The sequence below is a fragment of the Tauraco erythrolophus genome, chromosome 4 (genome assembly GCF_009769465.1).
Source record: "Tauraco erythrolophus isolate bTauEry1 chromosome 4, bTauEry1.pri, whole genome shotgun sequence".
In the NCBI taxonomy this organism is placed as follows: Eukaryota; Metazoa; Chordata; class Aves; order Musophagiformes; family Musophagidae; genus Tauraco; species Tauraco erythrolophus.
This window is the reverse complement of record NC_141468.1, coordinates 36,215,280-36,236,946: the sequence shown is the minus strand read 5'-3', so window position 1 is coordinate 36,236,946 and position 21,667 is coordinate 36,215,280. Positions and strand designations below refer to the sequence as shown.

The 21,667-nt window shown below is 36.4% G+C and overlaps 1 protein-coding gene across 2 annotated transcripts in view; it reads left to right on the top strand.

Moving 5' to 3' along the window:
* Window positions 1-3,873: 3,873 nt before the first annotated feature.
* The window catches only part of SCAF11 (SR-related CTD associated factor 11), a 34,266-nt gene continuing 16,472 nt past the window's right edge, over window positions 3,874-21,667 (top strand). The window contains exons 1-8 of one of the 2 annotated variants that reach the window (XM_086610801.1): window positions 3,874-3,940; window positions 4,762-4,916; window positions 13,125-13,202; window positions 14,897-14,994; window positions 16,078-16,145; window positions 16,782-16,837; window positions 19,226-19,332; window positions 21,481-21,570. In XM_086610801.1, the coding sequence (XP_086466927.1) occupies window positions 3,880-3,940; window positions 4,762-4,916; window positions 13,125-13,202; window positions 14,897-14,994; window positions 16,078-16,145; window positions 16,782-16,837; window positions 19,226-19,332; window positions 21,481-21,570 (713 nt within the window). In that variant the 5' untranslated portion in view covers window positions 3,874-3,879. Of the gene's footprint in view, window positions 3,941-4,761; window positions 4,917-13,124; window positions 13,203-14,896; window positions 14,995-16,077; window positions 16,146-16,781; window positions 16,838-19,225; window positions 19,333-21,480; window positions 21,571-21,667 lie in introns of those variants that run through there. The other variant, XM_086610803.1, reaches the window with a different exon arrangement.

The window sequence follows — 21,667 nt, the reverse complement described above, 5'->3', positions numbered from 1 at the left end:
CCGGACCTCCCGCCCCGACATCAAACCATGACAGATATAGAAAATTGCTTAGTGTGTAAATGACACTTGTATCAGTCTGCTTTATGGAGTTAAGTACATCATGAAGCTACATTTTGCAGACAGTGATGAATCTATTCCCACATTCTACAGTTAACTCAGTTTAAGCACTTTTGTTGGCAGATGTCTTTGGCATCCACATTCCATGAAGACAAGAACAAGAATTTCCTCTGAGGAATAACCTAAAATTTAAGTTTCTAAGTCATTTTAAAAATAGCGAGGGGATGGGGTGGTGATGTGTACTTGTGGTAATGCTCTTATTCACTGCTTTCGGTTTAATATACTAGAGTATTCTTGCCTTTATCTCAAATATGAAATTAAATAGGGTATTTATCTTACAAAGTAATTCCAGTGAAAATTTAGAAGCACCAGAAAAGTACCATCTTGGCTGTAATGCTATGCTGTCTTTAGACATTCTTAGAAAGTATTTTAACTGGAATGAGGGGACTTGACTTTGGTTTTCCCAGCACCAACATAGTATAATAGTGCTTGTTGCTGTCTTGAGTGCCTTGCATGTGTGGTGGGTTTTGGGGTATTTTCCAATATTTCACATCAACAACTGAATGATCATAACTAAAATGTGTTGGTCATGAGTCAATGGAATCTCATAGAAGCACTCTTTGGATATTTGCATTCTTCAAATACATATTAGCCAGATCGGACATGATTAGCCATGGATATGGACATGATAACGATCTTCACGTGAGCTCATACAATTTGGTAGCTGGCAGAATGACAGATTTATCTCGCTGCTTTCACTGTCTCCACCCCAGCCAAGACTACAGATTTCTTGTATGGCATGCAGCTGGAATAGCAAAGTCTGAGAAATACTTCCAAGTCTTCTTGAAGTTTAAAAGAATCTAAAGGAATATGTCACATTTTGTGACAAAGAAGAGTTCTGTTTTCTGTGCTATCTGCTCCTCCTAAGCCACTATGTTCTCTTTTCCTAACTCGTGGTTATAATTTTATAAATTTAACAACAGTATTTAGTGTTAACTCTTCCGCTATTCCAATGCCTGTGATGCCCCTTTTAAAGTAAGTAGCAGAGAAAGTAGTCTTTCCAAAGTTAATTTGTTAAATAGTGTGTAAATTTTGATGATGTCATTTATTTATAAATATTTATATTTCAGTAGTATTAAACACAGCTCTGCTGTGTTGTGCAAAATGTACAGTGTCAAGCTGACAAAAAGTTGTGCTGTGCAGAGTGATCTGTGAAATGCATTAGCAGCACTCAGTATCTGTTTAAATAATAAGATTGTGAGAAGAACGATGTAACACCAAATAAATGTTCTCAGTTGCTGCACATCTTGGATTTACTGATGTTCTGTCAAAATTTTAGGAGGTCTGTTTTTCTAATTATTAGAATCGTGCAAGAATTTCTAGGATGTCTTTGTGTCTAGAAAGAGTACAATGGAGAAAAGGTTTCTTTTTCTGGGATAAACAAATCTAAAGGGCTTCTATGGGTTCTATTTCTGCAATCTGCCTTAGCGAACTCAAGAACTCTGTTATAATAAGCATGAACTCTACACCTACTGCTTAAGTTACGATTTGGTATCTAAATTGTGTCTATTTAAAACTTGTTCTGTGGATGGATGCAGAGTGCAGAATTCTTAATGTCGTCTTTAAACTGTCTCAGCTGTGAAATGTCCTGGGACTTTCAGAGTTGAGAGAGGTCTGAGTGCAGTTTGTGGTTTTTTTTCTGCTTCTGTAAAGCATTGCTTGCTGAGGTTTTATTAAGACGTAGAGCAGAAGGAATGCCCTTATGTTTTATATATAAAGCATGTATACCACGCACCACCACATGATTTAAACTTTTTGGGACCAAAGCCACTGAAGTCCTTTTGCAAATCAGAGTGAAAACAACAGACCTCGATCTCATATTCTAAGTTCAAATGTGTTCTTGATGGCCTCACCTGTCCTGATTAGATGCAGATTTTGCTTGTTTAAGGCATTAAATTTTAAAGTAGTGGTTTGGCTTTTCTTGGATTTCATCTTGCCTAGCCTGCAAGGGATATAGGTGGTGGTCTGGTCAGCAGTGGTTCTGCTAACAACTTGCATACAACCTATGGCATTCACAGCAACACAGTCTGTATTAATATTAATGCTAGTAGCTGCTCTGCAGTTGATGGCATTTATCCTAATGATACCTCTTAGAGTCATATTTTGTATCAAAATAAGATAGCAGCGTAGGGGGAAAATTACCATATAACTAGGTGTTTGATTCCTTTTCCCTTCCCTTTCCCCCACCTTCAGTTGACTTAATTCACATGTTCCTTTTGAGGGATTAAAAAGTAGTTTCTAGTAGGAACATTGAAGCCATTTAGAATTCCAATTACATATTTCTAATTAGTTTCACAATTTTGACCATTTCTTTAATGAACTGTCTGTGTTCGAGACTCACAGATCAGAGTCCTGCTTCCTTGGATTCCCTAAGAAAGTGGGAAGTGTGTTTTATGATGGATATTTGTGGGAAAGTTTCTTTTCTTGGTAAAAATGAAATTATCATTAAAACACTTCCTGCTGCCAAGATTAAGCAGTAGAGACTTGATCAGAAGAAAAGTTTTGGGAGGCAAATTCTGTCTCTCCCCCTCCTGGATATCCAGGTGGTAAAGGGAAACTAGTGTAATTTGTAAGTGACAAAGTTTAAGAGGAAGTTTAGTTGAGTGTGATTGCGATGTTCTCAGCTCTGTCCTGCTGCTTTTTCTAGTAAAGGCATTGAAGAGTAAGGGGTTTGAAACCTCGGTTGGTTTACTTCAGGTTTGAATGCTTAAGTAGCAGATCTTGATAATTTCTGATTTCTTCAATCTCTTGGGAAGTTTTAATTTGTCCTTTTAAATAATAATTTTTAGAGCTTTATATAGTTCTGAAGAAAACTGCCAGTCCCTCTTGGGCTGTTGGGTTGGAGCTTTAGGTGCTTATACCATCTCTGCTGTGACTACAGGAGTTTGAAATGCAGGAGATTGTCCTTGATGTAGATAGTTGTTTTGTTTTGTTTTTTTTTCAAGTGTTTATCATTTTACATGTAAGTAGGTAAGCCTCCAAAGAGCATACACCTGCTGTTTCTTATGTGAGATCAAATAATTTCAAGCTATGTGATGTGGATCACAAGGATATTCTCTATGCATGTTATTCTTATTTCATACTTCTCTTTTGCAAAAGTTACAAGGTGCATCCTCCCCATTCGTGGTACTCCACTGCACCTGTGCTTGGGACCTGTCCATTGTTTGGTGATATAATTTTCCCCGCGTTTTTTTCTGAGTGCTAATAGTTCTAATTGTATGGCAAAAGCGATAAGCAAGTAAATGTAAGCTGCTCTCGTTTTTCTCACTTGCTACTACTATGATGGTGCTAGGTGTGGAAAGCAACTGACTCTTCTGGTGCTTGTGTGTTTGACTTTGTTGCTTCAACCATTTGTGAAGGGCGATTTGCAGATGTTAATTACTGCAGTGTTAGGTGGGGTGGTTTGCATATGAATTAGCAACGCGTTTAACTTTTAAAAATAAAAGCACCATTGGTGATCTTAAAAAAAAAAAAAAAAAACCACTGCAAAAACTTTTCATTTGTTGAATGAAAACAATTTTCAAGTTGGAAGTATCTGTTACTAGACAACACTCATGATGCTTGTAAATTGCAAACAGATTGTAAATTATCTATATCTAACTCTTAATGTCATGTGTTTCTACTCTACAAAGGTGTAATGAAATGGGAGAAAGTTGGAGAGCACTCATTAAATCCACAGCGGTCATTTTTATTTTCAAGTTGCAGTCTAAATGAGCTGTGTAAACTGTTTCTATGTTTTTCCAGACTGTATTTTTTAAGAAGATGAAGAACAGAAAGCAATGTATTCAAGATACTGAGGGTCAGAAGCATGAAGGCATGGAAGGTAAAGTCTGTGTGTGTGAAATTATTCAAGTATGTTATTTGGGTTCAAGCTGTGAAGGTCAGATTTTACATTTGCTCTCTCAATTAGTATGCTGCTTGTTTTGAAAGAAGTTGTGTAAACATAACCACTATCTCTGCATAATATTTTTCTTTGGCCTGTGGGGTTCCCAAATCCGTTCTTGTGTCTTTTTACTTGTTGACTTCTAGTAGCAGAACAAAAATGGGGATAGCAATTGTTAGTCAGAAAAAATAATTAATTTAGAGTAAAATTCCTTGAAGAAAAGTTCTTGCATTTTTATATTCTGAAAACAATTTCTAACTTTAACAAAACTGGGAGCATTTTTTATTTAATATACATGATTAGGTAAATATTTGAGGATGTTCAGATTAAAATAGTTCTAAGACTGGAAAACTAAAATAAAGGTAGACCATGTGTATATAAGATAATATAGAATATGTTGGTCTAATTTATTTTATGGGGAGAAAGTGCAAACATCTGAGAGAAAGAACTCAGGAGAACAGTGTCTAAATGACTACATGGCCAACAGGAAACACTGTGAACCTTGCTTTCTTTAAATAGTAGTAGAGCTAACTTTCCTTTGTTTTAATGGCAAATATTGGTACAGTAATCTATGAAATATGTTGCGTAGTATTTGTCACCTGAAATACATTCTTTTAACTACTCCTCTGGCCAGTGTCTCGACTGCATTGGTTTGCTTTTAGCTACAGAAAGTTCTATCTTATTGCTTTGTGATTCAAATTTAGAAAGACTTTGTTTCAAAAACTGTCAAAAATTTTAAGTGTCAATGTTAATAATACCAGGTGAAGAAAATGAAGGAAGCTGTTCCTGTTCTACTTCATTATGTGACGGTGACACATGCCCCATCTGTCTGAACTGCCTTCTAGAACAAGAGATTGGTTTTCCTGAGAACTGCAGTCATACCTTCTGCATGACTTGTATTCTTAAATGGGCTGAGGTAAGACTGAGAACCAAGGTGTATGCTTATTTTTCAGTGAGGTCTATTGCATCTAATACCTACAGATACATATTTTTTGAAGAAAATAAGTTATGCTTTCTGACTCTGCACAGAAGTGTTTCAATGACCAGTTTATAAATAGATCGTAGGAAACTTTCTCCTTACTGCGATAAAGTACTTTGTGTTTTCTTTCACCAGACATCCTGACTTACTAATGGCTACTAGAGATTAGAGATCAGTGAAAAAAGTGGTGTTAGCTGTTGGGAAGATCAGGCAGTATTATATACATGTTGTAATATTGCAGGGTCATTAGCTTAATCTTATTGTTATCCCTTACACTATTTGTCATACTGTCAACTCTCACGCCTGGGACCAATATGTTTTCATGTTAGTCTGCAAAATGAGTCTGATAAAACCTTAGTTTTCTAACTCTGAAGAGAATTCAGCTAAAAGGTTTAATGCTATTCTGAATCAAAAATTTTCATTTTAATTATGGCAATTATTTGATCTACTTCAATACCTTTGTAGATAGTTCTGGAACCTTAAAAATGACTTGTTGAAAAATTCTTGATGATCTTGTTCTACTTAGTCCCTTTTTCCTCACATATATTCTGTAATAATTGCATTAAGTCTTTAGTATCTTTACCTTTCCTGTAACTCTTTCAATTGTCAATATAAAATGCCAAATTAAAATTGCTTTGTACTGTATTGAGGGGGTGCTCAAATGAGATACTGGTTTTAGTCCTGCTTCTGTGCACTTGAAGTGGTTGCTCATTGTAGTAGAGACCACCAGTTGGTTTCTTGCAATTACTTTCTTTTGAAATAATGGTGATTTTGGTTTCAGTATATCCTTTAGAAGGTTGATACCACTTATACGTATGTGTATATACAATATACTCATTGTGTATTTTTTACTCAATATATTTTTAACCTTAATTTTTGTGTTATTTATTACTGAAGGCAGACAGTAACAAAAATCACTTCTTTCTGAAGATTTTTTTGTGAACTTCAGAGTGTTAAAAAAAGGTTATTAGATGAAACTTGCTTTAGATTCTCAAACCAGATAATAAACCAAGTCTCCTGATGCCAGATTTTCTGTTCTGCAAATGATTAATTGCAGTGCTTTTTTTCATAAGGGAACCAGAAAGTCTCATCCGCAATTTTATCCTGACTTCCTCAGCTGGTTGTTATAATAGCAGCTGAAAGGCAATAAATAGTGACTTGCACAAGGAAGCAGTGTGGATTGGGGACTTGCTGATGAATTTGAATTTGTTCACATTGTCTAACATGCTTTTAAACTCAATGAGGAAGGGAAATTTTCTTGTTTTAAAGAGGCAAATGAATGATACAACATTTTTTTTTAACTATCCAAATAGAATAAGAGCAACTTCTGCCCTTAAGAGTTTACAGGTGAAATAGATGATGCCATAAAAATGGTAAGGAGTTGTTTTTAAAGCTACTTAAGACTTCTACTGCTTCTTGCCATTAGTGACATCTGATGAGTAAAACCAGCCAGCCTTGCTTTTCTGAGGATACTTGACAGTTGGACCTGTTGAGTTTATGAAACTCAAATGCCTAATCTAGTAGTTTAATTAAAAGTAAAGGAGGAAAAAAAAAAAGTGTTGAAAACTAGCTGACAGATGTTCAGAGGCTTCAGCTGTGAGAAGCAGATGAGGTTTTTATAGCTTGGAATGATAGAAACATATTATAAGCACATGGCTATTTGAAGCATGCTGATGCCATGTGGATTTTGTGTGCACTATTAATATTTAATAAGTAAATATTTTTGTTCCTTTTTGAGAAGTGTTGCATGAGGTTTAGGTTTCTCTGCTAGTTTTTGATTGATCGTAATAAAGAACACTAAGTAATTGACAAGTAGTTAAATTTAAGTCACACTGAATAATGAAGATATAAAAATTACCTGCTCTTTAAAAAATATGCTACTAGATTCTGTTTAAAGATTAAGTATTTTTATTAGGTATAAATAAATTGGTTTTAAGAACACTGTTTTCCTGTTTAAACACTGGAGAATAACAAAACTGAGAATAAGGTTATCAAGCAAAGTCTTAAATTAAAAAAAAGGCGCTTAGTGTTCACATTACTTGAAGTGTTCTTTTGTGTATCTACAGTAATGCTCCATACACTTAAAGGCTTTGCCAGCAGTCCGTGTTCAAGTTGGATATTTCCTCTATCTTTGTGTTGCATCTGGATTTCAAAATATAACAGGAGCAACTATTTCTTTAAACTGTTGTTTTAAAATTGTACGTAATGATTGTTTTTCTGAGAGTTTATGGCTTTTATATAAAGCTCTGTAGATTCTAATTAAAACCAGGGTCGTTTAGGCAGAAGGTAAGAGTTTGTTCACTGTTCTGCTTCCTCTTCTGTCTGTGGGAGATTTTCAACATTGCAACTGCAGTTGTGTCCTGTACCAGCAGGTTTTCTGTCTGCAAGCAGCAGCCATAACACTTTGAAGATCTCACTTTTTAAGAAGAGGGAGAGAGAGACAGTAAGATATGTGAACTCAAAAGCAGTATATAAAAATTGCTTTTAAGTGAGTATTCTGTTTCATTCCATGAAGGGCTAAAAAGCGATAGGAAATTTGCCACAGAACATCTAATATATTAGATCTTGATGGCTAAATGTAAGCATTTAGTTTCAGAATTAAGTAGCATCACAGTTGAATCAGTGCTGTATTTTTTTTCCCCTTTGAGGAAAGATGTCCAACTCCTAAAAGAAGAATGGGAGGGAGACCAGAATCCCCACTAAGAAACTAGTCTTCAGATTAATTTTTTTAAAATGTCCCTTAACTACAGTAAACATAGACAAAGAGAGTGGAACAATTTAACTGCGGCATCTGAGCGCATCGTTGTGCACTACATTCAGTTGCCTACACTATTGAACCCTGCTGTACTATTAGACTGTCATCTTGTGTGCCTTTGGCCAAGCTAACCAGTGCCCTCCCAAGAACTGCTGGGCAGCACTGAGCAGGCAGACTGGGGACTGTTTCCAGTAGGCAGGCGAAGATTAACATAAACGTCATTCATCCTATTCTTGCTGTCATCTGCTTCTGTAAGCCAACATTTTGTGATTTACTAATGGAGACTTTCAAGCTTGAGACTTATTCAGTGAGGCTGCGTTGGAAGATCGTAAAAAGTAAAAGGCACTAAATCTGGAGCTGAGGTTATTGGACACACCCTTCAATGGGAATGCTGAAGGATAGTGTAAGTGAAGGGTCGCTTTCAGTATAAAGAACGTGGATGTGATAACATTATTCTGCCCACATAAAAGAGAGGGAGCTTTGGCTATTGTTTTGTGTGTAGAAAAAGGGGAGCGGACAAACAACAAAAACTTTAAAAACCAAACCAAAACAAAAAAACAGCTATCTAGAGTCTTCAGACACCATGGATACTGTTGTGTTATACCAAGGAAGTAATTACATTATGTTGTTCTCTTGTCTGTAATACCACCAGTAGATTAAAACCAGTTGGGTCAAAACTATAAATTTTTTTTAACATTTTTCTAGTATACTTGTATTTTGTATTTCAGTTGGCAAGCACATGTGTTCTAGGTTATAATAATCAGTTCTGAAAGCATTTAAGTCAAGCTAATGTGAAGGGAGGTTAATTAGGTATATCTGGCAAGCAGATATGCGAAGTAGCCAAAACCACCTCAGCTAAGGCAACTGCTTTAGCAGCAACTTTATCTTGCTTGCATGCATTAGAGGAAAACTCTCTACTTTTTTGTGTTCTAGGCAAAGAAAACAGTCTTAAATTAGAGGAGATAAATACTTACTCTGCTTTACTGTAGGCTTTTTAACTTCTCTTGTGTTCTTCGTAGTGCTAGTAAATATACTGGAGATTTCTATCCTTGCTACTTGTATTAATTCCTCTTACGAACCATCATGAGAGACGAGCACTAAAGAAAAGACTCAGTGTCTTGTCTGCATTATCACAATGATAGTGTAAGAGGCATTTATTTCAGTGACCCTCCCCTACTAAGCTTGTGTCTCTCAGTCTCTGCGCCTGGTTTCCTTCATTCATTTTTCCTCATCTGGAGGATTTCAGAGCGGCATATGTTCAGCTCAGTAAATTCTCCAAAGCATTGGGGTATATTTAGGCACACTCTTTGCAGTATTAGTGATTAATTTAATAAAACCAAGCAGCTGACACAAAGAGCTGTCTTGTGTTATGTTTCTTGCAGATGTTCTGTTCTTAGAATCGTAGTTGTTTTCTTTGTGCTGGCATAAGGTTTGGATCATTGATTATGTAGAGTATACTGCACATGTAAGTTCTTCTGAGGGTAAAGACTGTTGCCTGTGTGGTAGCTGGAATTCTTAATGTGTATTCTTTCTGATCTGGATTTCTTTTGTCCTAAAGGATATAGGAAGTAATCAGCTTATGTGACAGTAAGATATACACAGTGATCTGCAGTACAGAGCACTGTGAGCAGATTAAGATACATTCATGAACCAAATATGCAGTGTGTTCAAAGAAACAATAAACCTAAAAACCAAAACAAGGGTAAAAAAAGATTTTTCTAGAGGGTCATCGAAATATACACATGCATATACTTGTGTGTTTTATGAAGAGTGTTCTCAGAGTATTACAGGATAAGTGAAAGAAAGAATCACTACAGAGTTACCAGTTTTAACATGAGAACTATGAGTTTCATGTGGAGAGTGAAACAAAGGCATTTTGAAGTGTGCTGAGCTACTATTCTGTGTTTTTCCAAGAAAAGCACTGTTGGGAAGAAAAGCAAACCAACTCACAAATACCAGCTGTGAGGTTCTAATGATTTTGTTGATTCCATTAAATACTACATGTTCTGATTTTTAAACAGCTATGTTAAAGATATTGTATGAAGCTGTGGTTCTTCTAAGGTTGTGACAACGCATCCCACACTCCTCCTCCCTTGTACACAATAAAAGCGATAGCTGCTGCTTGGACTCATTCAATCTCGATGGCTTTTTTGTTGTTTCAATTATTTTTTTCGCCCAAAAGGACAGTGTATGTTCACTATTACTTATGACACTACCTGAACAGACACTTCAGAAGAGAGGAATTGCCTTGAAAGAAAGAAGACTCAACACTTTCTTTGGTTAATGAACCATATTCTCAAAAAAGACGAGAGAGATGAGTAAAAGGCCACCACTCCTCATGACTGATTCTTATAAATATGTAGTCAGCTTTTACCCTTACTCTTTTCTATAGCAGCACAAATTCATTCTTACTGTTGGGAAAAGGGACAGCAGAAACTTTTTACTTCCATTTCCACTTTAAAGTCTTGTTCTTATATGTTAGTGGACAGATGAGAGCTGATGTATGTTTAGACAAAAGTGTTATACACATATCTATCTATATAGTGTTATACTTAAATATATATATATACAATATACAACGATTTTACTGCGCTGGGGGTTGTGTAGGTGCATAAGGGACTGTCCTGTCTTTACCAGAATTTCTTCTGAGATCAGTTGCGAGCTATCAGATAATGCTAGGGCTATGAAAAGCAACTGAGTAGGAATGGAAAGAACATAGAATCATAGAATTGTTTGGGTTGGAAGGGACCTCAAAGATCATCTAGTTCCAACCCACCTGCCACGAGCTGTTTCTGAACGTATCTGAACCTGACGGTAGCTTTTGATTCTTCCAGAATGTTTTCCTCTTTTTCTACTGCTGTATGTAATTGTATGTCATTGTTAAACATTTGCCTAGAAGAACTGAACATGTAACAGTGAACATTTTTTCTAATGGAGCGAAAGCACTTGTCATTTGGTTTGCTGCTAGTAACAGTGTTCTATGATACTTCATTGCAAAGAATAAACATAATGTACTGTGACTAAACTTAAAAACATAACTTAATATTCATGTCTAAATTTAATGTAGAAATAGATTGTATTCTTGGAAGAACTTACTTTTCAGCTAAGGTAAATCCTGAAATGAGACTGAAAATGAATTAAGAAAATCAACTTCCTCCTAGCTATCTTTGATGGTCTGGTATATCTAGGAATCAAAGTATTTATCTTGATGTTTGCAGCTGATTCAGCAGTTACAGTGCATTGCATACTATCAAATATCCCAATTGAACAATGCACTGCAATGTTACTGTGGGTTAGCTTTACCTTGACTGCAGAACAAAAACTGTCTTCATGATCTGAGTCCTTAGGGAACTGGCTTAATTACCCAATACACTTTTCTTAACCAAGGTGATGACACTGCAGGGAACAATGGTATCCCCCAACGGGGAAAGTTTTTTGTTAGGATAAAATAGCAGAGCATCAAAGGGAGAGGTAATGGCTTTAACTTACGTTCGTGTTGAACAACTTGTTCATGAAACTACTCCTGGGGTTTTTTGGGTTTGTTTGGGGGTGTGTTTTTTTTTTTAATGTCTAACTTTTTTCAGTCTACTTCAATTGAAATCAGAAGCTGCCTGAATGCTTGAGGTTTGGGGGCTATGTACATGAAAAAGCCATTGAACACTCTTTGAAATCAAGAAAAGAACAGAATCAACTGGAAAATTAAAAGCCCCAGTGAAAGGACAAGGATGAAGTTCACTGAATTTCAGGGCAGAGTTCGTACACAAATTGCTCATAGCTGCTTATGCAATTCTAATACTGTGTCTTGCTTCCATAAATAAAAAGTGTAATACCCTGACAGTTCTCTTAAGGGCAGAAATTGCATGACACTTCAGGGCATACTATTCATATACTGGTTCTTGTTCAGTGAATGAATTAGGGTTGGAGACTGGGTGGGGAGTGTGGTGGTTTTTTTTTGTTTTGTAAGAGTTCTGAAGTGTGCCTGTGAAGGCCAGTGGGATGAAGGGAGGGAGGATAAAAAAAACAAGCCAAACAAAGCAAGCCCTGCAAACTCTGCACAAACACATATGGAATTAAAATGAGTAAACAGTTGTCTAGCAGGAAAAACTAATATCTAATATGGATTTCTCTGAAAGCTGATTCACTTTATGATCCAGTTGGGCGGAGCTTCAGTTAAAGCTTCCCTATTCTATGGGTTAATAATATTTTATTGTTCTGTGTGTGCATTTTGGGCCCCTCACTTCAAGAAGGACATTGAGGTGCTGGAGCGGGTTCAAAGAAGGGCAACAAAACTAGTGAAGGGTTTAGAGAACTTGTCTTATGAGGAGCGGCTGAGGGAGCTGGGACTGTTTAGTCTGGAGAAGAGGAGGCTCAGGGGGGACCTTATCGCTCTCTACAACTATGTGAAAGGAAGTTGTAGGGAGATGGGGGTCGGTCTCTTCTCCCACGTTATGAATGACAGGACAAGAGGGAATGGCCTCAAGTTGTGCCAAGGGAAAGTTAGGTTAGATATCAGGAAGAATTTCTTTACAGAGAGGGCTGTGAAGTATTGGAACAGGCTGCCTAGGGACGTGGTGGAGTCCCCATCCCTGGAGGTGTTTAAAAACCGTGTAGATTTGGTGTTGCGCAACACGGTTTAGGGACCCTGACAGTGCAGGGTGAATGGTTGGACTCGATGATCTTGAAGGTCTCTTCCAACCAGACGGTTCTATGTTACCCTCTTATTGAGGTTGCACTACATCTGGTATTTAGTGATTGGGGAAGAAAAACATTAAATCTGTATTCCCATCAAACTGTAGGGTAAAATAACCTTCTTCAGTTCCATTCTTTTGCAAAGTCATTTGTAAAACTTCAGATGTCTTGAACATGGGAGTCTGTTCTCTCTGCTGACTGCAAAAAAGAGGTGTGGTATAATCAAATAGATAAGCAAGATGAGGGAAGGTGTTACCCTGTTTGCTGTTGGCCTTCCCAGTTTTATGTTTTAGGGGATGTACAACTCAACACACTTTCTTTTGAAAAGAACATTAAGAAATAAAACACTGCAATAATAAGAAATAAAAAGGATATTTGTGTATTAGTGTAAAATCAGAGTAACCTAACAGGGATGAAAAAAATCTAAAAACACAGGTAATGATGTAAAATTATTTTCATTTTTTTGAACACAGCTTCTGAGTTACATTCTTGTTTCTTTTAGATTTTCCCCTAAGGAGGAATCCACTTATATGAAACAAGTTACTGAGTGTATGCATAATGTATGCAAATACATTCTTATTGTGAACAAGTTGTAATTCTGTATATTTCTGTAAGCTTCTATAATAACAAATAAAAGTTTAGGAAATTGAGACTTCTCCTAACTTATTACAAATTTTATAATAAGAAAAATAATTTTTCAGACACAAGCTTCATGTCCTATTGATCGCAGACCATTTCAAGCAGTATGCAGGCTTGATGCATTAGAACAGCAGATAAAGGTAAGTTCTAGACTTATTTTCTTAAATAACTTCAGTTGTAGGAACAGCCGGGTTATGCTGCAGCCTTTTATTCATACATCTGTGTTAAATAAGCTTTCCTAGCAAAATAATTATTGTTTTAATGTCTCTATTACATATTTGATGCTAGGAATTATTCTTAATTATTTTTTTTAAGCAAACATTTACAGTAATAATAATGACAAAGCTGCTATAACTACTTTATAGTATCCTTGATATATCCAAGAATAGAAATATAGTAATTGGCCTCAAAGTGTTTTTTCAACCAGGTTTTGTAAACACGTACTCTATCAAGTGCAATCTTGCCTTTTTTTTTCAGCTGAGGTGAATCTTGTATGTTCACAGCCTCCAGTTCACAGGCAAAAACACATGAAGGCGAGAGGAATCAATGCAAAGCCTTATTCAACCTAAATTTTGGCATTTTTTTTTTCAGTGTTCGGCTCTTCTGAATAATACTGCTGTGGAGAGTAGTTTATCAAGTAGGAAAATAAAACTTATTCTGATAATGATCTTGAAAAATTATAGAGAAAGATGTTGATAATTCTGTGTACGTTTTGAAATTCTGTGGTGAAATTATGGCTATAAGTAGTTCCTAAACTGTTGGTTTTGCATTTTGCTACATTTAGAAAATATGCTCCCGCTACCTGTTTCTTGTGCTTCTAGAGGCCCAGGTAGTCAACTGCAAAGAAGCCAGACTGACAGCCACAGATACTTCCTTCCTGTAGAAAACCATGCTAGCATATTTTATTTTTTTTATTTCTCATTAATCAAGGAAGCAGCTGAAACAAGATAATCTGAAGTTTTTATTGGGAAGAGTATAAAGGCTGTATCAAAATATAGTTTTAAAGGTTCTTTGTTCATAGAACTGCAGTCTAAACAGGTGGGCAGAGAACTAGGGTCCTGCTCTGAAAAAGAGCCTCTGGAGCAGTAGGGACAGATGGAATGCGTATAGAAATGCTGACACGGTGGTCAGTATTAGCAGGGGCACTATCTGGACATTGGCAGCTTTCCCTTTGTGATATTCATAATTAGACTGCTAATAGCTTAAGGAGTTGCATATAAAGCCAAGATTCTAGAACAAAGAAATACAAAGTGTCCAATGCAAACAATTGCAATGTAGCCATTGAAATAACTTCATACTATGTTATGAAAGTTGTATTGCTTTCTTAGGATTTTGGAGATGCTGAAAAAAAAGTTATATGAAATCCATAAGTTATTTTACTATAGAAGAAAATTGTGTGTTTTTTAATTATGAGGAAGCATTTGAAATTGAGTGGTAGTTCAGCATTTTCCCAATCTGAACCTTGTGTATTCAGATCAACCAACTTTCTTTTATAAAACTTAGTTTCCAAATTCTCAATGGAAGATAGTGCATAGCTTTGAGATACTTGCCATGGCAGAATGAATGTTCAGGAATTCTTTTGTCTTGTGGAATTGTTACGCATCTCTGGCATAGCCAATATATACATATCAAGGTGGGTTTTTTCCATTTCATGAAAAACAAATGAAAAGCCTCAAATCTGCAAACTGTGACATTAAAGAAGTAATTATTTGAAATGGTTTTGAGTCCTTCCGTTTGAGCTTATTTTCTCTGTAGACCTTAAAAGTCTTTGAATGTATTTAAAGCCAATGTGTGTTGAGATTTTAGTTTGGATTGACTTTATTTTTCAACACAGGTTCAGGTTAAAAAACAACTAAGGAGAAAGGAAGAAGAGGAAAACTGTGCCTGCAACAAGGGAAAATATAGCCATGCGAAGATAAGGAGTTTTGTGAGGTTGGTCATCCACTTAATTTCAAGTATTCTAATTGGAATATTCAAAATATATATTCAACTGTTTTAAAATGAACACCTTGAAAATTTGTTTTAAATTAAGGGTTTTTTTTAAATAAACTATTTTTTGTCAGTGGTAGTTTAGCTTTACTTTTATCACTGATGTCATTCCCACTTGAATGTTTTTTACAGTAGCAAGCAAGAAGTAAGGAGCAAGGTATTTCTTGCATTGAGCTCTGTGAAAGTTGCATTTTTCAAGCAATTCTAAGAGATTTTTTATTAATTTGAAATAAGATTTTATGGCTCCATCATATTTTAACAATAGAAATTTTTTTCTTTGGTTATCTAAACAGATATCCCTTTCCTTGCATGTTGTGATAGACACTGGTAGTGTTCCTCTTGTACTATAAAGCATAGTTGTAGTCAGGAACTGATTTTATTCTAGTGAGTTTGAAAGGGAACTGTGGAAATACCATTCCTGTTTTGAGGAGCTTTGTCTTGTCACATTTTCTGCATTGTATAAAGGGAAGCTCAGTATTACACAGACAAATTTCACTAAATAGTGATAATCTAAAGTCAGGGTTTAATGGAATGTATGATATATACAGAGCTCTTGAGATTGAATTTGAAGCAGACTTCACTACAGAAAAGATAACTGGAAGTAAATTACCTTTTTTGACTCTCATTAGAAAACAAATAAGATTGTTCTTTGCACCTGACCATTCTGAATCACTATTGACTTTGATCTTCTTCAGAGTATTTATGCAAGCAAGTTATAACATCTTTCACATGTTGCCATGAAATCAAGCAAAATTAGCATTCAAATTTAATACAGGATATTAACTTTTCTTGTGTAAATGGATTTTCTGTTTTTCTGTCTATGAGCTTTTTGAAGCTCTGTGACTTTTAACATATGGAAGGTGATACAAATGATGCAAGTTCAGGTTTTAATATCAGTCAGACCTTACTTTGTGTGCACAAAATAAAAATTCCTAAAATAGGAGCTGACTTTGGTTTAAAGTATTGTACTGTTAGCTTAACTATGCCCAGAAGTAACTTTTGTAATATCTTTTGTTAATCTTGCAGAAGAGCTGTATGTCCAGACAGAGGGCCATTAAAAGCAAAATTAAGCAAAATTGTGAAGAAAAAATACAGTAAGTTGGTATTTGTCCTCCATTTGCTAGAATGGCTGGTTTTTATTAACTCTAGAATTTCTTTTCTTGATAAGCCAATTTAATATTTTTTTAATTACTTACATTTGCATATGAAAACCAAATACCAAGCAATAGAAGTGTGGAACTTAAAAAATTGCAGTATGTGAAACTACTGTTCTTACTGCACTGAAGAGAGTGCCTCTTCAATTTCAGTCACAAGTGAAATAGATTTGGTTTCAACCTAAAGTCGTTTTCTGCATCAGACAGTTGGTGCACAGCTAATAACTAGCTTTTATTCACAGGAAATTTTTTGTGACAGTTCATACACAAGAAGCACTTAGCTGTATTTTGAGGCTGCCATTTTGAGAGGCTTGTTTAATAGATACTGTTCAGTAAGTGTGTTCATAACTTATGAAACTAAGCAGGTATCTGAAGAGGTGAAAACCGATATGTAAAAAGCTATAGTGAAGGTGCATGCATTTTAATTTTACTCAGTTTGTATGTAAACACATTGTAAATACACTTTTTTCATTATATATTTTTCATTAACCTCTCATTGCATTGGTGATTTTGACAAACAATTAAAAACTAATATGCTAAAGTTAAGATCAAAGTTTTGTTTCTTATTCCATACAGGTAATATTTTTTATGGCAAACAAAACAAGAAGGCTTTGTCTGTGAAAACAAACAAGGTTGGTTCTGATAATGAAACATTTTGTAAACATTTTTTTCATGAAAACGTTTCTAAAACTGCCTTTGTACTTTTTCTTAAGGTTAACTACTTCTGTTGGTTGAGTTTAGTATGATCCAAACTTTGTTCCTTTTTGTCTTGAAGGAAGTAATTAGAATATATTGCTAGGTTATATGAGCTTCTCTCTCAGATTAAACTTAGTTTTGTGGTGGTAAATATTTTCATTTACATTAGGATGTTACGTTATAAGATACTGTAACTACCCTGTTTTCCTCTTTTTTTCACCAGAAGAAGGTGATATCAGCTACAAGCTGTTAGCCAAGTACCATTATATGAAGGTTTTCATGAAAATACATAGTTCTAATCAACCAAGCAATTTGTTACATGAATAAGCCATGGACATTATAGTTTGTGTCAAGTTGTTTTTTTTAATGGGAGATTACTCCAAAGAATGTTTGTGTTTCCAAGTTTCTTTTTTAGTTCATAAATTTTAGCCCATAACACAGGCTTATAATGTGCAGAATTTATAAGGAGCTATAAAGGCTCAGTTATTTGATTTCTGCCTTCCCTCCTTTCAAAAACATTTCTTGTGTCTGGGACACAAGTTTGTGATCAGTGGTTTCTTACTCATAGTTGTACCTGTAAATATATTTGCATGAAATAGTTTTAGGTCATAAATTTCATTCTGAAGTGTAAATGTCATCATTCTTCATCATTCTGTCTTACCTGAAGATTAAAAATTTGGAGGAAAAACTGTCTTCAAGTCCCTGTTTTGCCTGCTGCCTTGCTCCATGTAGTATATGGGCACATACTACATTATGTGTCTTTTCAGTAGCTGGTGGCCTGAGTTGTCACTTTCATTTGGTGCTTATACACCATAGTTCTCAGGGATATCTTTAGCTCCAACCTTCCCGTTCTAAGTCAGGTATTTGGAAATTTTGGTTGTGGTACCATGTAAAGTTGAAGATACCTTTCATTGAATTGAAGAGGTTTTGAACTGGAAGGATAGGACTTACTCATATATAAACCTCTAATTTGACTTCAAGGTTGGTGAGTGCTTTCGTATCTAGTTTCACTGATTTATTGTGCACTATTTAATAGCATTAATGTCTCAAATGGTACCTGTTGCAAAAAGGGTCCATAAACAAAAGTAGAGCTATTAAAAACCTTCAGGAGGAGGAATAGGACTCAATTATCCAACAAACATTCACAATTTAAAAGAATTTAAAAGAAAGCATTGATTTACAAACAACAACTTCATAAGGATATTTGTGGAACATCTGGATAGCTTTTCTAGAGGGAGGGAGAAGTGTTCATGTTCAAAATGATACTATTTTTAAAATAAAATTTAAAACCAGAAGCTTTTTAGAAGAAACTTACGATTTGCACACTGGTGAAGTAGAACATGTTCCCATCAAAACCAGCTCTCTGTGCCAAAGTTTGATGGAGCATATGGATAATGACTGCATGCTTGAGACATATGTTTATATGCATCCCATTACGAAGCTTATTTTTCTTCAGACTAAATACATTCTGAAAGAAAATGGCGGGAAGGCTCTACAAATTCCCATTTTAAAATACCGGTCACAAGGAATGAACAAGAATGGTTTAATCACGTTTGAGGTGGTGTTAACCCTTTAGGTGGCAGGATATAAATGGCAAAAATGGTTCAGCGTAGCTAAGTGTGTCAGTCTGGTGGTCTGGGAAAAGTGTCTGGAGAATTGTTGTTTGGCTTTTTTTTCCATGCCGCCAGCCCGGTACACAGCAGCAGAGTTTACTGCAAAAGGCAATATGCTAGCAAATGGCGGGTGGCTAGGCGTTGTTAACAACTGAAATGGAAGGTGGTGTTTGAGGTATGAAGTGGATTCTGAGTAGCTCGCCTTTGTGTGAGGGTCTAGTAAACATGCGCACCAGTCAGTCTTCGATTTTGTAATTCTATCTGAAGGCGAAGGAGAATCCCAGCTACTTACAAGAGGTTTTCTTGTTAGTCTGAAACCAAACATTCAGTGAACTGCTGTGAAGGGGTCTGTCTGAAGGTGCTAACGCTGTACGTACTTTGGTTCATTAGGCAGCAGAAATGGGAATTGTGAAATAGTAAAGATCAGGCTCATTAATTCATAATTTCTGTATGGAGCGTTAAAGATTTTGCTGTGGAAAGCCTGTATAAACTATAAAGTTTATCTGCAAAGAGCAGGTGTTGAAAATTTAGAGACTGAATAAAGAAAATTTGTTTGCTGTGACTGCAAATCTTAGCATGTAACTAGCTACTTGTGCTGCCTGCTTTGCGTGAGGTGTCTTGCTGACATGATTTAATTTCAGTGCAACTGAAATTCATGTATTAAATTTTAATTATTTTTAATGCCTTTAATTCATAATTTTTTTTCTGTAGCCCAGAACACAGACCTGCTGGAATGAGTGCTTCAGAACTAATTTCTTCAGCACGCTTCCGGCTGGTGGTAGCAATGAACAATCCTTTTTCAGCTGTAGAAATGACTGGTTAGTATATACTAGTGCCTAATATAACCTGATGGGTTAGTGTATCGTAGATGCTATGGTTCTGTCTGTTTCTAACTGAATATACTGCCTTGAAATATTTTGAAGATTGGCTGGGTTTATATTCATTGATGAAGAGCAGTTAAAGGCTAAACACAAACATATTAAAATCAGTATTTAGAATCATAGAATGGTTTGGATTGGAAGGGACCTCAAAGGTATCTAGTTCCAACCCTGCTGCCATGGGCAGGGACACCCTCCACTACACCAGGTTGCTCAAAGCTTCATCCAACCTGGCCTTGAACACTTCCAGGGATGGGGCATCCACAACTTCTCTGGGTAACCTGTTCCAGTGTCTCGCCACTCTGAGTGAAGAATTTCTTCCTTATATCTAATCTAAATCTGCCCTCTTTCAATTTAAAGCCATTGCTCCTTGTCCTGTCACTACATGCCCTTGTAAAAAGTCCCTCCCCAGCTTTCCTGTAGGCCCCTTTAAGTACTGGAAGGCTGCAATAAGATCACCCCAAAGCCTTCTCTTCTCCAGGCTGAACAGCCCCAACTCTCTCAACCTGTCTTCATAGCAGAGATGCTCCAGCCCTCGGATCATCTTCATGGCCCTCTTCTGGACTCACTCCAGCAGCTCCATGCCCTTCTTGTTTTGGGGACTCCAGAGCTGAATGCAGTATTCCAGGTGGGGTCTCACGAGAGCAGACTAGAGGGGCAGAATCACCTCCCTCAACCTGCTAGCCACATTTATTTGGATGCAGCCCAGGATACAGTTGGGCTGCCAGCGCACATTGCCGGCTCATGTTGAGCTTCTCATCGACCAGCACTCCCAAGTCCTTTTCTCAGGGCTGCTCTCAATCCATTCTCCGCCCAGCCTGGATTTGTGCTTGGGATTGCCCCAACCCATGCGCAGGACCTTGCATTTGGCCTTGTTGAACTTCATGAGGTTCTCACAAGCCGACCTCTCCAGCCTGTTGAGGTCCCTCTGGATGGCATCCCTTCCCTCCAGAGTGTCCACAACACCACACAACTTGGTGTCATCTGCAAACTTGCTGAGGGTGCACTTGATCCCACTGTCTGTGTCTCCAACAAAGATGTTAAATAGCACTGGCCCAAGTACTGACCCCTGAGGAACACCACTCGTCACTGGCCTCCACCTGGACATTAAACTGTTGGCCACAACTCTTTGAGTGTGACCATCCAGCCAATTCTTTATCCACCGAGTGGTCCATCTGTCAAATCCATGTCTCTCCAATTTAGAGACAAGGATGTCGTGTGATACTGTGTGGGACAGTATCAAATGCTTTGGACAAGTCCAGGTACATGATGTCAGTTGCTCTTCCCTTATCAACGCTGTAATCTCATTGTAAAAAGCCACCAAACTTTTCAGGCAGGATTTGCCTGTACTGAAGCCATGTTGGCTGTCACCAGTCACCTCCTTATTTGTTAAGGGCACACCCCAATTTCTGTTATGTCTTCAGCATTAAAATACTTAAATGTGTGCTTTTAATCTTGTTGATTGAATAGGTGTTAATAAGTTTTATTTTTAGCTGATATTTAAACTCCTTGCTGAATTGAAGCCTTGGATACGAAAGGGTTAGTCCTGTTATTAAAACAGCAGTTAGCAAAACAGTTAACAGTAAATATCCTTTTTTGTATCAGAAGCAATCTTCTTAGTTGATGTTCCTTGACTCCAAGAGGAATACTTTCAAACATACATGAAGCAATTTTGCCTAATGTGCCTAATACTTAAGAACGGGTGTTTAAAAAAAAAAAAAAGAAAAAAATGACTTAACCAAAAATTATTCTGTTTGTATGTTTTCAGCAGCCTGTAAATGAAAAAAACTTTTTGCCATGCATGCAACTGTGTTAATTTGTCAAGAATGCAAAGTTTCTCCATCTTTCAGCTCCCCAGAAAACACATTTCTTCTTTTTTCCATTCTGCCTGCCTCATTTATTTAGGACTTTTGTTGTTTTTACTATGACTGCTTTTTCCCTCTAAACAATAACCATGCATAGCTTCATCACGACTGTTGAAAGTTCTAATACAGTTGAATTTTTAAAAAGTCACTGATAGAAACGATTCTTGAAATACAAAATTGTCATAGTACAAAGTTAACTTTTTGTATGAAATTTATATTTCAGTACAGAATTCACAGAAGTCAATGCAGCCATCAGGCAGAAGAGACAAGAACTGGAGTTGTCCTGTTCATCTGCTCTTGCTAGAGTTGAAAGGTATGTGTTTTGTATTCATGGTGCAAAGGATCTCCATATAATACTTCAAGTTTGGAATTTGATTAATTGAAATTGCTCTTTAGATAGAATATCATTT